The 18,298-nt window shown below is 40.0% G+C and overlaps 1 protein-coding gene across 1 annotated transcript in view; it reads right to left on the reverse strand.

The window, feature by feature from the left end:
- TXLNB (taxilin beta) overlaps positions 1-15,272 on the reverse strand; it is a 30,002-nt gene extending 14,730 nt beyond the window's left edge. Inside the window, exons 1-5 of the mRNA XM_015822176.1 lie at positions 15,186-15,272; positions 9,433-9,871; positions 4,503-4,594; positions 1,178-1,348; positions 93-287 (exon numbers count right to left, since the gene is read on the reverse strand). Coding sequence (XP_015677662.1) covers positions 93-287; positions 1,178-1,348; positions 4,503-4,594; positions 9,433-9,862 — 888 coding nt within the window. The 5' untranslated portion in view covers positions 9,863-9,871; positions 15,186-15,272. The remainder of the gene's footprint in view (positions 1-92; positions 288-1,177; positions 1,349-4,502; positions 4,595-9,432; positions 9,872-15,185) is intronic.
- Between the last annotated feature and the right edge of the window lie 3,026 nt (positions 15,273-18,298).

The raw sequence follows: 18,298 nt of genomic DNA on the forward strand, positions 1-18,298 counted from the left end.
AGAGTTACTTTTTTTTATCACTGATTTAACTGCAAATGGTTGCTATATGAAGCAGTCAATAAACAAGGACTATTTGCCATATTTGCTCTTACCTCCTCTCTGACTTCATACTGATCAATGATGCTTTTCAGTTTCTCAGCAAGCTCAGTATTTTCCTGGCACAACTTCATGTTCCTCTCACTTTGCTGCTCAATCTGTGCTTGGATATCATTCAATGTGCTCTGGAAATGATTTGTGATCTCCTTTCTTTTTTCTTCTTCTTCTCTTGCTCGCTGAAGAGTCCCCTCCTGTAATACAACAATTGGGTCATACCAGCTAGATTCAGCATTAGTTTTTTGAGATCACCAAAGACGATTAAGGGTTGTTATCTATCTGAGTTATATTTATTGGGCTTTGGATGCTGCTTTAATTAGTTTTACATTAACTTACATCAGATGTAGGCCACTTCTGCAGCCAAGAACATGTATTTGCATTACTTTTGGCATCCTAAATCTGGAAGGAGCAATGATGTAATAGTGGCCAACATGTGACTGGGATCAATTTCTTTAGTTGCATTATTGACTATTTTATGAGAAAGTTCTGGAGAAATTGATATTTTAACTGTACTGAGCTCACCCAAAAGTGTCCACTCGTATACCTCACACTTTGTTGATGCACATAAAACTGAAGAAAAGCATTATAACACAGCATCAGTTTCCATGCATTGCCACTGGAGATACCAATGGAAAAAATCTGGGTTATATCTCTGTAAATCTGGCTTCAGTTATTTTACATAAAAGTGGGAATCCAGGAGACAAAATTAAATTATGCACAATATAGGAGCAGGTTTCAATTCTTTCCAAAGTATAGTTTAAACCAGGTGTAGGCAACCTTGGCTCTTTTATGACTCGTGGACTTCAACTCCCAGAATTCTTGAGCCAGCCATGCTGAGGGGAAAGGGAGAGGTTTCCAAGCTGAGCCAGGTTGGCTCAGGAATTCTGGGAGTTGAAGTCCACGAGTCATAAAAGAGCAGAGGTTGCCTACCCCTGGTTTAGACAGAAGCAAGAAACCATTTTGTTGCTACTAATTTTCAATATTTAAGAGTGAAAGATCCTTCCCAATCTATTGTGAACCAAGGATATTAAGTGAACTTAACTTTTTCTTCTGATTTCTCCTAAAGATCTTCTCTTCTCATTACCTTCAGGGTTTTGTTGTGTCTTTGGAGTTCCCTACACAGACTCTCCAATTTGCTCCGGGCTAGGATGGTTCTGCTGTGTTCACTCTGTAATTGGTCTTTCTCCTTTATGAGCTGTGTCTGTTTTTTCTGCAGATACTTCAGCTTTTTTTGTTCAGAACGATGTTCTTCCAGCTGAAAGTATGTGGACAAGAATAAAACAAGAGAGCTTGGGACAAGGTAGTTCTTAGGCATTTAATAGACATGACCCCCCCCCCCCGCAGGTAACATGGATATTTAGAATCATTATTGGAATTTATTTAAATTCCATAGAAGGCAAAAAAGCTAATTTTCTTCCAAATAACTTCAAATAAAATAGATTTTCTAACTTGCACTGGCAGTGGACAAGTGGCAAAAGGGAAAAAAATACCCAGAAAAAAACTTTGGCTTGGTTTCATTCACACCAAAATTAAATGAGAAATCAAAGGTTGGTTAAGGATCACCCCCAATTAATTTCTCCATTCCCGATTCTGCACCAAATGTTATCAGTTCTTCAATTAATTATTCCATTTCCAAATTATTATTTCCATATATTCCATTCAAAGTAAAATTAAGTGATGTGCAATTCAAATTGGTGTCTGGAGAAGGGTGTGTTCAAAATGCTGGCTGAGTGATGGGAGATGGAATAGATCAGGGGTCCCCAACCCCCGGTCCATGGACCAGTACCAGGCCGTGGCATGCCAGCAACTGGGCTGCACAAACAAGCAAAGCCACATCTGTAAGATGCAGGCAACACACAAAACCATCTCCCTCTGGGCCGCGGAAAAACCTCTGGGTCCCTGGTGCCCAAAAGGTTGGGAACCTCTGGAATAGATGGCAAAGAATGCATTTATTTATGAAGACTTTTATATCTCTTTTATTCAGAAATCTGGTAATACTTTTTCCATCTAGCACATTATATTACAAGGAATATAATAAAATCCAACTGACAAATAGACTAGACTAGACTAGACTAGACTAGACTAGTCTAGACTAGACTAGACTAGACTAGAATAGAATAGAATAGAATAGAATAGAATAGAATATAGAATAGAATAGAATCCTTTTTTTCCAAATGTGATTGGACACACAAAGAATTTGTGTGTCCAATCATACTTGGATTTTATACAGATTATATATAACAAGGAATTGATAATAAAAATATAACTCTTCTTATGTTTTTATGTTTTCAATTATTATGATATTGTTTGCTCACAGTCAATAGAATTGAGATTGACTAAATAGAACTGAATAAATAAATACATGAAATAAAAATGCCAAAAGTACTTAATAAGATGTGTTAGTTGGGAAAGGTGCTACAGATTCTTGATTCTCTTCCTGCAACGCCTCTTTTATCAAGCTAACTAATTAACAGTCTACAAGCCAGCAAATCTTCATAACAACAATAAAATAATATAATAAAAAAAAGAATGACTGCATCACACTGCAGTAGTTCTACCATAGCATATTCATGGTGTTGTGTCATATGGGGTTTTTTTTACGGGTGTGTTTTTAGAACAGGCCTGTTATTTAATTCGATTTTAAAACAAACTATTTATTTATTATCGTGGTTTTTAGTATCGCCTGTTCACCGCCCTGAGTCCCGCAAGGGAGATAGGGCGGTATATAAATTTAATAAATAAATAAATAAATATGCAGGGCAACAAAACTGGGATCTAAAATTTTGTTGCCCTGCATATGACACAGCACCCTGAATATGCCATGGTAGAATTACTGCAGTCTAAAGACGTTCTGAAATATATAGGTCTCAACAAGCCTTCCGAAGGTCACAAGAGAAAGCATCTCTTTTTCCTTTAAGGGCAAGTTTTCCATAGAATGACCTGCTTCCAAACCTCCTGAAGTCTTCACAGATGGAACCCTTTGTAAGGTACTCTTTACTTGTATGCATCAGAGGAGTAGACTCGACTTAAAATAGGTGGATAACAGATGATTAACCCTAGAAGTATACTCAAAAGCCAACTGCCAGGGAGCTGCCAGATCAACATGGCAGCTAATGGGCTAATGGGTCTGCCCTCTTATCACACAGGCAGGTCCATTCTGAACCAGCTGAAGATTCTGGATGGTTATCAAGGGCAGCCCCATGTATGTAAAATGAATTAAGGTAATCCAGGTGAGAGGCAACAATATGAGTGATTGTACACAGTGCGTCCCATTCCAAGAATGGCCACAACCAGTGCAGTAAACAAAACTGAGAAAATAATCTTTTTGATCATGGTCACTTCCAGCAGGAACTATGAGTCCAGATAACCCTCCAGATTGTGGACCTGTTCTTTCAAGAAGAAGACAACCTTGTCTATCATTAAAGTTAATACAATCTTTTGGCTTCTAAATTAACAACCACTTTGTCTTTCTTGGCTCAAATCTGAGCCTGTTTCCTTCCAGGCTTGGATAGTTGGCCCCACTAGGTAGGTAGATCTGGAAATTGACTCCACAACTACAAGTTACTGAGTTAAGTTATAATAAGAGAAACTTGAAGCCTGCTTGTTCTTCTTATACCCTAGTGAACCAGGGAGCTATTTGCCTCAAGCTACTTCCAAATATACTCTTGTCTCCAAGGTTAAATAATGTTTCATCTCTCTCTGCTCTTGCATATTTCTGTCAAGGTCATCTCCCTTACTCTCTACCCTGGACAGACTTCAAACACATTGGGAGTGGACTCCCATTTGTCTCAGGTGGAGATATGTATTTAGAAATGTAAATATTGGTGATGCCTCCTGCTGAAGCAATGTGTGACTTAACAGAATAGATTCAGATATATTAAAAGAATAAGGGAGGGAGTCAAACTGCAGGAACTCCATATTGGAGTGTTCAAGGTCTGGCCCAGGGTTCTTCAAACTTGGCCCTTTTATGACTTGTGAACTTCAACTCCCAGAATTCCTCAGCCAGGCATGCTGGCTGAGGAATTCTGGGAGTTGAAGTCCACAAGTCATAAAAGGGCCAAGTTTGAAGACCCCTGGTCTGACCTCTCCTCCCCCAAGGCCACTGACTGAAATCACCTCCTTATGAAAGAGAAGAACCATTCCAGTATAGTGTCCTCCAACTCTTCCAGCTGACCCAGAATATTGATCATACTTATGTGTCTTATACAATATAACTAAGAAAGGCAAATGAGTGGAGGAATCTTCCCTTCCCCAAATTTAAGATGGCATTTTCAATGCTTTTATCAGGGATCTTAAAAAGATACTGTATCTGCTTCCAAGTTGCAATCTGGCCATTTTGCATCACATAAGACATGTTTTTAAACAGTTCCCCCCTCCCTACCACAGATCTTCATAAGTGCTATACTAACCAGTTCAGCATACTTCTTAAATAAGAGCTCCAATTTCTCTTCTGGTGTATTCAGCTTGGTCAGATGTTGTATTAGCAGGGTAGCCTCTTTTCCTGAATCAGAAAAATAGGATAAGCGATCAAAGTGAGAATGCGTCAGAAAAAAATTAAGATTGCACGAATATATCTTAATCTGAAAACTGACTAATCAGGTTTTGGTGCTTCTGTATTTTAAAAGATCAGGAAGATGATGCACAGAACACCTACTGATGATACATTCCATGGTTTTCCTTTTCTGCTGCTACATCAACTTTATACCTACTTTTTATCCAGAAATTAAAATAATTGTGTTTTGTGAGATGACAAGCTAAAAGAATGCAGAAACCTAAATGTTAACAATATTATATTTCCGAGATGTCCCATAGGGTTGGGCACTATTTTTCAACACTGTTGCAGCGATTCTGGCTTTTTGGGTCAGGGCATAGCCAGAAGATGGTGCAGGAAAAACTATTCAATATCCTTGTCACTAACAAATTATGTTCCATATAATTATATCTTGTTCCCTATGCCAATTAATATCTGCACGAAAGGGCTAGGGCAGGAGTAGGCAACCTTGGCTCTTTTATGACTCGTGGACTTCAACTCCCAGAATTCCTGAGTCAACATAGCTGACTCGGGAATTCTGGGAGTTGAAGTCCATGAGTCATAAAAGAGTCAAGGTTGCCTACCCCGGGCTAGGGAAAGTCCTTTGCCTCTTTGGAACAGAATTCCATCAAAATTAAATTCACTTTGTGCAATAATTTAAGAGAAAGTTTTTACAAATTGATGTAGAGATGGCATTTGACAACTGTGAAACTATGAAAACTCTATAAGAATATTTCGTGCAAATGTTGGAAATGTGGAAAAAGGGATGAAACATATTATCCTTGTGATAGATTTGGGCAAAATATTTTGGTCAGCGATCCACAGGACATTGGTGAAAATAATAGGAATCGAATCTGAGTCGGTCACCAGGACCGGAGATTTAGTCTCCTAAGCTTTTGGACTTGTGCTGGAGCCCATCCTTGGGGAACTGCTTTCTCTGGACTCAGACTTGATCCTGCAACATTAACCTGGGACAAGTATGTTTGCCTTCATTCATAATAGGAATTCCTTGTCAGATGAAACCAGAACTGTACTTATTAGGGTTTATGGAAGAAGGACTGAGTAAAATGCACGGTGTCTTATTATTGTATATGATTATTGCAGCAAGATTATTATATGGGCAGAAATGGAAAAATAAAGAAGCTCCAAACGTGGAAGACTGGATATGTGAAGTTAGGGACTTGGGGGAGATGGCAAAACTGACATGTCTAATGAGAGAAATCTACAGAGGCTCTTTATTAAAGACTGTGGTGCAGTGGTGGGATTCAAATATGTGAACAGCCGGTTCTCTGTGTGGATGCTGCTTCCGGAAGTCCATTCTGGGCCTGGGCAACAAAAAATTAGCTACCGGTTCTGCCAAAGTGGTACGAACTGGCTGAATCCCACCACTGCTGTGGTGTGTTTATGGGCTATATTACAAAAGTAGGGACAAATAGATGAAATAAGGAGAGATAACATAAAATTTAAATAGTTTTTGAGGGAGAAAGGCTGTGGCATTTGGGAGTGCTTTTTGATACTCAGCTGTCACTGGATTTGCAAGCAGCAGCTATGGGAAGGGTTGTGTTTGCACAACTATGGCTAATACACTAATTAACCCCCTTTTTGAGTTGGCTCAACTTGGTGACAATTATCCATGTCCCAATAGAAGAGAATTATAGGTAGCTCAGGGTTGAACTGTGGAATTCTTGGTGTTCTCTGAACTTGGTTGTTTGCTTGCAGACCTTTCATTATCCAACTAGGTAACATCATCAGTGCAGTGCAATGTACTCACGTTACCTAATGAAACATCTGCAAACCTGGCAGCTTTATCACATCAAGGAGGATTGGGTTGTCTGACTGCCTCTTGTGAGATTTTTTTTCTTTCTTTTTTTTTTTTTTTACTGTTAGTGCTTTTCTGATTCCCAGTTTCATAGTTTCTTAAAAACCTTTTTCTTGTTTTAATCCCAATTTAAATCCCAATTATATATTGAGGGGGGATTAGTGTGGCCTATAAGGTTTATAAATAAATAAAACATTTTGAAAAATGGCAATTGGTGCAAAATGTGTGGAGCAAACCTCTAACACAGGCAGGGTGTTAGAAAGGATTATATGAAGCCTGCCCTGAATGATCTACTATTAAGAAGCTGCCATCCAGATACAATTTATGGTGCAGGGGTTTTTTTACCTTTAAAGTCCCCAATAGTTTAGGTCAGGGGTAGGCAACCTTGGCTCTTTTATGACTCATGGACTTCAACTCCCAGAATTCTTGAGCCTTATGACTCGTGGACTTCAACTCCCAGAATTCCTGAGCCAGCATGGCTAGCTCAGGAATTCTGGGAGTTGAAGTCCACGAGTCATAAAAGAGCCAAGGTTGCCTACCCCTGGTTTAGGTCCAGAATCTCTAAAAGAAGATGCTTTATTGTTCTGCTGAAGATGCTGTCATTGCTAGAAATTGGCCATTTAAGATATTCTTCTGTACAGGTAGTCCTTGACTTAAAACAGTTCATTTAATGACCAGCTGAAGTTTCAATGGAACTGAAAAAAGTGATTTATTACCTTTTTCACACTTAAGATGGTTGCAGGATATCCATGGTCAAGTGATCAGAATTCAGATGCTTGGCAACTGACTCACATTTATGACGGTTGCAGGGTCCTGGGGTCACGTGATCACCTTTTGCAACCTTCTGCCAAGCGTAGTCAATGGGGAAACCAGATTCACTTAACAACCGTGTTACTAGCTTGACAACTTCAGTGATTCACTGAACAACTGTGACAAGGAAGGCCATAAAAATGGGGCAAAATTCGCTTAACTGTCTCACTTAGCAACAGGAATTTTGGGCTCCGTTGTGGTCGTAAGTCGAGGACTACATCCATGGCTTTCAGGATTCAGAAAGCTGTCCACTTTTTCAGCATTTAGGACAATGGAAAAATGATCTCAACAGTCAAGCTTTTAATTGTCTTTAAAAAAACAAAACACAACTATTGTACTTACTCATGGATAACTGAACCCAATTTTGGGAGTGTATTTTGGCACCTAAAATTCTCAGCTTATCAATGAGTGTGTACCGTATATTTTACTGTTGCGTTTTGCTTACATTATTGTAAGCCTTTCTAGGGGGTATATAAGCAGAAAGGCAGAGAATACATTTAATAATAAATAAAAATAAATAAAATAACTATATACTTTGTTTTATAGTGGAAACATTACATAGGAGAAAGATGCATTATTTAACACATCAAAAAACTGAGAAGGCCAAACTGGTGGACTGGGATGCTGGGCTGAAAAGACCTAGATTCAAATTCTTATTCCATCATTGAAGTTATTGGGTGGCTTTAGCCCTCACTCTTTCTGATCTTCACTTGATTCTAAGGGTTATTGTTGTGGGAATAAAATGGGGGGAGATTCCCATCTGCATTATGCCTTGACCCAGGAAATGCAGGATAAAGGTTGACTCAGCCTTCCATCCTTCCGAGGTCGGTAAAATGAGGACCCAGATTGTTGGGGGCAATATACTAACATTGTAAACTGCTTAGACGATACGCAGCTGTACATTTCCACCCCAGGCCACCCCAACGATGCCCTTGACGTGATGGCCCGTTGCCTGGAGGCCGTACGGGTCTGGATGGGGAGGAACAGACTCAGGCTCAACCCCTCCAAGACCGAGTGGCTGTGGCTGCCGGCGCCTCGGCATAGTCAGCTGACCCCATCGCTGACTATAGGGGGCGAAATCTNCATAGACCGGTACGCTCCCACAGAGCGGGCCTCCTCAGGGTGCCGTCGGCCAAGCAATGTAGGCTGGCGACCCCCAGGGGGAGGGCCTTCTCTGTGGGTGCCCCCACCCTCTGGAACGAACTACCCCCCGAGATCCGGATGATTCCGGATCTCCTTACTTTCCGCCGCGCCCTCAAGACATGGCTTTTCCAGCAAGCGGCCCTGACCTAGGGAGGATTTTAGGTAGGGATGATTTTAAGAAAATTTTAATTGACACACAGCTTCCAATATTTGGCTTTTAATTTGGTTTTATGGGTTTTTTTTGTTTTTTGATGTATTTTGTTTGTATCGGTTTTAATATGCTGTGCACCGCCCTGAGTCCTACGGGAGAAGGGCGGTATATAAATTAAATTATTATTATTATTATTATTATTATTATTATTATTATTATTATTATTATTATTATTATTATTATTATTATTATTATTATTATTATTATTATTATTATTATTATTAGAGAGGGCTATAAAGCACTGTGAAGCTTTATAGATTATTGCTATTGCTAAATAACCAAATAACCAACCTAGATCTAAGGAGAAACTTCCCGACAGTTAGAACAATTAATCAGTGGAACAACCTGCCTCCAGAAGCGGTGAATGCACCAACATTGGAAGTTTTTAAGAAGAAACTGGACAGCCATTTGTCCGAAATGGTATAGGGTTTCCTGCCTGAGCAGGGGGTTGGACTAGATGACCTCCAAGGTCCCTTCTAACTTTATCATTATTATTATTATTATTAAATAAAAATAAACACCCTCGCACATCTGGAACCCAACATACAAAAGTGCCCATTATTGATCAAATGCTACTCACTCCCATTATTATTGCTGCCCGAAACTGTTTCTAATTTTCCAAACTTTTCACTTGAAAACAAAGCAAGTCCCCACTTTTCAGGAAAAAAAATCATACTTTTTTTTTTTTTGCAACGGTGGAGAAGAGAGCAGGCGGGATCAATGCCAAATGCTGACATTTTACAGAGACCCTTGTCATGTTTTCTCCAATACCAGCAATGACTCGCACTTAAGTTCTGCATTTCAGTTACACAAATCACTACTTGCCTAATCCTTTCAGCATTTTCTTTTCCGGTTTTTGTTCTTTCGGAATACTGGCCTCTTTGAATCCAGAGGCATCCTCCAAAGGGACCTGTTCTTTCTCAGCCTCATCGTGGCCATCCTCACAGTCCCCATCTTCGGGATTGACCGATTCTCCTTTTTCAGGTCCGCCTGTTGCTTTCGTGTTTCCTTCCTCCTCCAGACAGGCAGCTGACCCGTAGGTTTTAAGAATGTCCTCCAGCTGTTGGCTCAGCATCTCAGATATATCACAGACTTTTATTTCAGGCTCAGCCTGGGCTGCGTTCTCAGGCGACTGAGGAAGCAGGGTCTCACTTGCTCTCCCACAGCCATTCTGAGAAGACAGATCTTCAGGGGTGTTTGCAGAAGGTGACTGTTGCTGCCCAGGCTGGTCACTGGTGCTTTGGTTATAGTCCATGCTGGATACCTGGCAGCAAAGAGAGCTCAATTTTAGATGAACATCTTGAAGATTGCAAGAGGCAAAACAACTGACGCCGAAGTCAACAGTTTTAGCCTGCTTTTCATGGTTGGCAATAGACAATTTATTTATATACAGGTTTATTTAGGTATTTCCAGTATCTTCCACACTTCTAAAGTAATAGCAAGTGTACAATCCCAGTAATAAATAATAAAATATAATCTCTCTCTCTCTCTCCAGAGAACAGGCACAACTATAGAAAAGCTGCAATTCCTCTGTATCAAAAGACAACACTATTTAATTTAGGATATCTAGAATGTATCCACTGTGTTGGACTTGGTCCAGAAGGGTACCATGATGGGTGGTATTGAAAACTGCTGATACATCATCCCCCATCCTGGCTCCATCACAAGTCATCAACCCTGACTGAACTTAATCCAGATAATCTGCTTCCTCCAGGATCCTCTGAAATTCCAGCCTCACCTGGAGAAATTCCAACAATCTTCCCTAAAAAGGAAAGATTGGAGACAGGATGATACTCATCTAAAATAATTGGGCCTATTGAAGATGGGGTATATCACAGCCTCTTTCAAGGCCTTCAGAACCATCCCTCTCTCAAAAAGGCCAGCAGCATCATTTGAATCCCATTATAGAAGATGTCCTAGCCACCTTCAACAAGTCAAGAATGGCCCGGGTCCAACAAACAACACAAGCTAACAACACAAAGAACCCTGTTTATTTTCTCAAGAATCACTAATTCCAACTCATCCCAGAACACACTATCAGATTGTGCCCCTACCACCTCGGCTGGATATGTCCAATGGGAATTCAGTTCAGAACATATCTGATGTCTTTAAAGAAGCACAGAACACTCTTCCATACAACTGCTTAAATTATTCTTTCCTGTTGTTAAATGCAATCAGAGGTAGACTACTCAGTACTAATCACATCATATTAAAAGAACACCAGCATGGGCGCTCTTCTCTCACAACAATTCCATCTTCTTCCTTTTTTATTATTGATTTTAAAATAATTACTTTCCATCTGTACATTTTGCTTTTTTTTGGTGCTTCCTGTTGCTGACTCACAATAAAAATGCCCTGCACTGAAGCACACCATTGGATAGGTATTCTCTCTGTAACATGTATGTTTTTGGAATGATAGGGATAGAGAGGGTCTGTTATTCAAGTCTCTGATTTGGGAATATCTTAGGGGCTGCCACAAAGAAGAGGGAGTCAGGCTATTCTCCAAAGCGCCTGAAGGCAGGACAAGAAGCAATGGATGGAAACTAATCAAGGAGAGAAGCAACCTAGAACTAAGGAGAAACTTCCTGACAGTTAGAACAATTAACCAGTGGAACAACCTGCTTCCCGAAGCGGTGAATGCGCCAACACTGGAAGTTTTTAAGAAGAAACTGGACAGCCATTTGTCCGAAATGGTATAGGGTTTCCTGCCTGAGCAGGAGGTTGGACTAGATGACCTCCGAGGTACCTTCCAACTTTATCATTATTATTATTATTATAGAATGTCCAAAATAACTTCCTCTTTTTCCTTCAGGTCTCTACAAAAAGGGAGAACCCAGAAGATTCATTCTTCTGATACCTATGCTAGTGACATTGTATGCCCAAGTCAACAATATGGTTTATGGCAATTGCATAATATACTCAGTATATCCAGCATCTGCAGCAAACCACATTTCTTTTCATCCCATCAAGCAGCAATTACTATCCAGGAGGTGATCTGACGGCTTTTGGATTTCAATAGTCAGAGAATTAAAACAGTTCATACCCGTTTCATACCAGAAGTGAATTTGGATACCCTGATATATCTGAATTATGGACATGGATATTGTATTAATGAATGCTATAAAGACTTTGCAATGTTACTCTGGTCCAAAGGATTATGTGTTACGATGTCTTAAATGAAGAATTAAGCTGACACATTTTCTGGGATGAAGCCAGTTGCAGCAGAGTTTCATTCTGCCTAGAAAAATAGCAGCTGATGGCAATTCCAACTTTGTTGTTTGCATGCTTTCTCAAACTAAATAATGACGCCCTCGGGAAATTGTTAAAAAAAAATCTGTGTATTTCAGGGAAACAAATGCTTTTCTGCATATGTACCACAGTAGTAGTTCCCTAGGTTATGCTCAGTGAAAAAGGAAATTCAAATTAGTAGAAAATTCTGAATGCTAGTAGTTTCAGCTAGTTCAGAGAAGCAGCATTAGAACAGAAGGATAAGGGGTTTGATTGCATGCTTATGCCCTTTTCTCTTGACACTGCATTGAGTATGAGTGACTAAACTAGATTTGGCCAATTACGGTAGTTATTTCCCATTGTGAGCTGTAAAATGAAGATGAACACTAAATGAATACTTGTCATATTATCGTGTCTATCTTTTTCACATAGAAATATTATAACTTACTATAAGAATTACTTGGCAATAATTACCCTGGTTTGCAATTTTTTTCAGAATTCTGTTCCATTGAGTATTAAGAAAAAGGCATTGCTAGACTTGTGTCTCATCCAGAGTAACCCTGTATTAATTATAAAATGTCTGAGTAAGACAGAAAATGCACTGGACTATTGCAATGCTCTCTACATGGGGCTCCCCTTGAGGTGCACCTGGAGGCTCCAGCTAGTTCAGAATGCGGCCGCGCGAGGGATCTTTGGGGCCTCTAGATACTCCCATGTAACACCTCTCCTGCGTGAGCTGCACTGGCTGCCTGTGGCCTTCCGGGTGCGCTTCAAGGTGTTAGTAACAACCTTTAAAGCGCTCCATGGCAGTGGACCTAGGTATTTGCAAGACCGCCTCCCACCAAATACCTCCCTTCGACCAGTCCGCTCCCACAGAGAGGGCCTCCTTAGAGTGCCGTCGGCCAGTCAATGCTGGCTGGCGACCCCCAGGGGGAGAGTCTTCTCTGTGGCAGCTCCTGCCCTCTGGAATGACCTACCCCCCGACCTACGTACAACTGCGGACCTGCGCCTTTTTCACCGAGCCCTGAAAACCCATCTATTCCGTGCGGCCGGCCTGGCGTAGTCTTAATTACGTTTTAGTACAGGTTTTTATATGGGGTATTTTAGAGCAGGCCTTTATTTATTTAATCTGATTTTAGAATAGATATTTATTGTGATTTTTATTATCGCCTGTTCACTGCCCTGAGTCCTGTAAGGGAGATAGGGCGGTATACAAATTTAAATAAACAAACAAACAAACAAACAAACACTGAACAGGATAGCAATGTACTGTACAGAAATATGGGTGAGTATGTATGTACATTTGTGTGTCTGTATATATTTAATAGATACACATCCACAATTGTATTGTGGATTTGGGGGGGCAAGAAACCTTCATGGAGCATTGGAATTATATCACAGATTGGAGCCATGGTGGCACAATGGTTAGAATGCAGTATTGCAGGCTAATTCTGCTGGCTGCTAACAGTTCGAGTCTCTCCAGCTCAACGTTGACTCAGCCTTCCATTCTTCCAAGGTGAGTAAAATGAGGACCCAGATTGTTGGGGGCGATATGCTGACTCTGTATACCACTTAGAGAGGACTGTAAAGCACAGTGAAGCGGTATATAAGTCTAAGTGCTATTACTATTGCTAGTGCTATTTACAGTACACTGAATTCTCCACTTTAAGGTATCTGAATAGTATGAAGTACAATGGCTAAGAATAGGAAGCAAGTTTCTTCACATACTTGGTTTGGTATTGAACAAGCATCCAATTGTTTTTCAAAGAACTGCAATGATACACCTTTTGTGATCTTGTATGTATCAGTTTCAGAGTTCTGATTTTGGATAACGCATATCAAAGGAAGGAAGTATGATTGTAAAATTCATTAAACCTACAGTAGAAGTTGGAAATCTTTCTTTGCATAAGAGAGGCCAGTTGTGAGTTTTCATTAGGAAGATGCTGTCTGGAGCAGGAAGAAAATACTATGAAATAAAATGTTCAGCTTTAATCCATGCATCTGTTTACTGATTTTAATATGTTTTTATACCCTATATCAGGGGTGTCAAACTGCCAGCCCGCGGGCCGGTTTCATCATACCAGAGCCGCGCCCACCCCATTGCCGGCAATGGCAAAAAAGCTCCGGTACGTTGCGCGACGTCACGTGACGTCACGAGTTTGACATGCCTGCCCTATATGCTTTTGGACTATAGTGTTATTCACATGTGTCTGGTGTGCTCTTCAGGGTGATACAGCTGAATTTTGTTTACTATTAAAGTAATGCCTGTTTAAGAACTTTTTAAAAAGATTATTCTAAGTTCAATGATACTTTTTTCTATTATATTATTATTCCATCAGTACTTCCTGTTAATAGTTACTGAACAACTCATCAACAAGTTGCCTCATTTTATATTTCTTAGGAAACCATCTTAACATGTTTTCTTCCTCTTTATAATAGAGATATATTTTACAAAATGTCCTTCTCCTTGTCACAAGGACTTTTTCATACTAAGACAGTTTAAAAGTTTGCCTATTTTTAGACCTTGGCTCTCTCTTCCCTTCCACTCAGTAGATATCTCAGAAAGACACACAACACCTGCTCTAAAGTCACAAGCTATTTTCAGCCTAACCAAGAAAGGATAGGGATCACACTGGACCCTGTCTTTATTATTTACATTTACAAAGCACATACACACCAAATATTTGAAAAGTTGTGTCTACTTAGAAGCAAGCTCCACTGAGATGAAACTGGGCTTATTACCCAAGTAATCAATAGATTATATTAGTAAGCTGGTACCAATTAAAATGGAAGCATTACCAAGACTAGTGTGTGTGTATGTTTAATGGGAGACACACACACACACACACACACACACACAAGCATCCAGCCTTTGTTATTGCTTGTTCTCAAACATAAAAAACCCTGTTTTCTATCAATTCTTTGAACTATCATAGTTTTTCAAAACCTGTTAGAAAACACCTACTGAGCACAATATATTTATAACCAATTCAGAACATTTCCGCTGCAGTAAAAAGACCATTTCAGAAACATAATACAAGACTACTCATACTTTAAGTTAATCAGGATAATGATGATTCAAATATCCTTGTCAATAACCTCATGGTTTTCATATTACATACCAGTGACCTTCTTTGAATTCTACTTTAAATCCCCTTTCTCCTAAAATACCAACTTTGCTTTCTGGTTGAAAATTTCAGCCAGGCTGGTAATCTTTCACACGGACTCCCATGCTTTTTATCTGCCAAGTCTTTAAAGTATAGAAAATGATACTGTATAATAAAAAGATCAGCCCCTAGCCCCCTTTTTCTCCCTGTCACAAACAAATAAAAAGGATTTGGCACACTTACCTAGAGGGCAAAAAAAAGAAATAAAGATGAAGAAAATGATGAGAGAGGCCCCAAAGGAAGACTCTGACTACATAGAAGGAAAGGAGGAGGTGGAGAAGGAGGACTAAATAACAGCCGGCAAATACACACCCAAGTTTGAAAACAATCTTCCAATCCCAAACGCCAAAATGAAGAGAGTGCTCAATTGGGCTTCAGCAGCTGCACAAAATGCAAGAGGAATTTCAGCAGGTGCACCTTATCACACTACACAGAAAAAAAATGTTACTAACTACCCAAAAAGCTTTTTTGCACTTTGAGGATAAGATTTGTCTGTAACTGGCTCCTGTTTTTTTTTCTTTTTCTTTTCCTATAGTACAGCTTATGGAAATATTGAGATTGTGCTCAGACAAGAGGTTTACTTGTGATTAATTTAATCGTGGTTTGTAATTAATTGAATTTTCAGGGTCTACACAGCCTAAGGAACTTCAATTTGGCCACACAGGGTGGAACTGCAGAATCTGCTCAGCTAAAGTGTGGTTGGCTAGTTTATGGTTTAATGTGTTATGGAAACCCAACTGATGGAGGTTATGTGTTAGGACAGGGGTTCCCAACCAGGGGTGCTCGCACCCCCTGGGGGTGCGAGACGATATTCCAGGGAGTGCGAAAACTTGGGTTTTCAAAATTATAGTGTATATGCATAATTCGTTGCCGTTATTTTGAACTTTTGTAAGGGGTGCGAAAATATATCAGAAGTGTTCTAGGCGTGTGGGGTATGGAAAAGGTTGGGGACCACTGCATTAGAAGATAGGCTGTTGTTCATGGGTTTCACCTACTCATGAGACATCCTGAGTAGATCCTCAGAGATCCAAGCAACATGTATATACCTACCCCCTCCTCTGTCACACAAACATACCAAACAATACACATACATGCATCATTAGTCCTTAGGAGTAAAATACACACAGAGAGATGCATGTTACTTTATTATACTATATAAAAAAATACCAACTCCTCCTATGGCCACTGTTGGTGAACAATTGAGGGAATTCCCAAAGTTCTACCCTGCATGTTTCCCTACCTTGTTTCTAGTCCCCATGACCTTCTTCTTTCCCAGATTCCATTAGTGCATTTATTCTTGTAATATTCCGTAACTGCTCAAGGATGGAAGACCGTCTGGAATGAGCATTTTAAATACAGCAATACCTTTCCTTTCCCATTCACCTGATTATTTAAGGTCAATCCTCCATGCTCACTCTAAACAAAAAACAAAAAAACCCAAACACATTTATTTGCATGTTCTCTAAAAGAGGCATGCATAGGGTCTTCTGGTGTTTCATTAGCAGAGTAAGTAGATGTAGTGTGCATGTTGCCAGTACAATAAAAAAGGCTGGAATTGGCTTCTTCATCTCCATTGGGAGAAGAAAGTTAATCTAAAGCACTGTGACATTATTGTGATACCACAATTTAATGGGATTCCCATTTAATGGAGTCTGGATGCAGTGGATAAAATGTGTCTTCAGATCTCATCCACAAATTTTGTCTGGACACTTGATGTAGCTTAAGTCATTTGCCTCCATTTCTATCATAATTACTATTTGACTTTTTATGTCTTTTCCATTACACAAATAATATAAACATGTCAACTATGTAATTATGCCATTTGCCTCCATTTCTATCATAATTACTATTTGACTTTTTATGTCTTTTCCATTACACAGATAATATAAACATGTCAACTATGTAATTATGCAAATATTTATTTCTTAAATTCAGATTTAATAAATTCTTTTCCCCAAAATGGCTCATTAAACTGAAGTGTTATCACTTTAAAAATGCCAAAAAGTGGAGCACAAGTCAAAGAAATGACACCAAACCTCAGAAATGGTTTTCTTGACTAGCTAAAATGTATTGTACCGCGACTTTGTTAGGAAAAAATGACAGCAAATTAGGCTTGAAAAATCATCAGGACCACAACTTTCAGCACAACTTCTACGTTTTTCCCCCCTAGAAAAACTACAGGCACATTGTGGGGATCAACAGAAGAGGACTGTATGTAACTCAGGGTTGAATAGTGGAATCCTTAGTAGTCTCTGTGCTTGGTTGTTTACTTGCAGTTATTTCATTTCCTGACTGGGTAACACCATGATGTTATCTAGCTGGTTAATGACACGTCTGCAAGCAAACAACCAAGTTCAGAGTGTACCAAGGACTCCACCATATGGATCTATGTCACTTTTGTTGGAATGCCCACTTGGAAGCTGGTGCAAAAACTATATACTTAAAGCTAAAGAATAATGGAGGAGGAGGAGGAGGATGGGAGGGGTAAAGAGAAAAGAATATCTAAATTAAATGATGATTATTGTCTTTGCATGGCCAAATCCATTCCTGGTCACACTTGGCTTTTTTCCCCTTTAGTCTCATGTCAGTAGGATAACAGTGGTTAGAATATTAGAGTAGAATCAAGGAGATCCTTTTAAATCTCCTCAGATATGAACTTCCTTGAGTATCTTTAGGCCAGGGGTGGGCAATTATGGCCCCTTTATGACCTGTGGACTTCAACTCCCAGAATTCCTGAGCCAGCATGCTGGCTCAGGAATTTTGGGAGTTGGTCCATAGGTCGTAAAAGGGCCACAGTTGCCCACCCATGCTTTAGGTAAAGACCCTAACTTTCCTCATAGGTTTGTTTTGAAGATAAGGTATCATTTATTTATTTATTTATTTAATTTAATTTATATGCCGCCCTTCTCCCTGCGGGACTCAGGGCGGCGCACAACATATTTAAAACAAAAGCATATATACAATCCCCCCCTTAAAACCGAATTAAACCAGATTTTAGAGTTGTGTCTTCCAAATTCCTAAAAATGAACCCAGTATAAAAACCTCCCTAGGTCAGGTCCGCTTGCTGAAAGAGCCATGTCTTGAGGGCGCGACGGAAGGTAAGGAGATCCGGAATCATCCGAATCTCGGGGGGTAGTTCATTCCAGAGGGTAGGGGCACCCACAGAGAAGGCCCTCCCCCTGGGGGTCGCCAGCCGACACTGCTTGGCCGACGGCACCCTGAGGAGACCCACTCTGTGGGAGCGTACCGGTCTGTGGGAGGGAATCTGCGGCAGAAGGCGGTCTCGGAGGTAACCG

This window comes from Protobothrops mucrosquamatus, unplaced genomic scaffold (genome assembly GCF_001527695.2).
Source record: "Protobothrops mucrosquamatus isolate PMUCROS unplaced genomic scaffold, P.Mucros_1.0 scaffold1485, whole genome shotgun sequence".
Classification (NCBI taxonomy): domain Eukaryota; kingdom Metazoa; phylum Chordata; class Lepidosauria; order Squamata; family Viperidae; genus Protobothrops; species Protobothrops mucrosquamatus.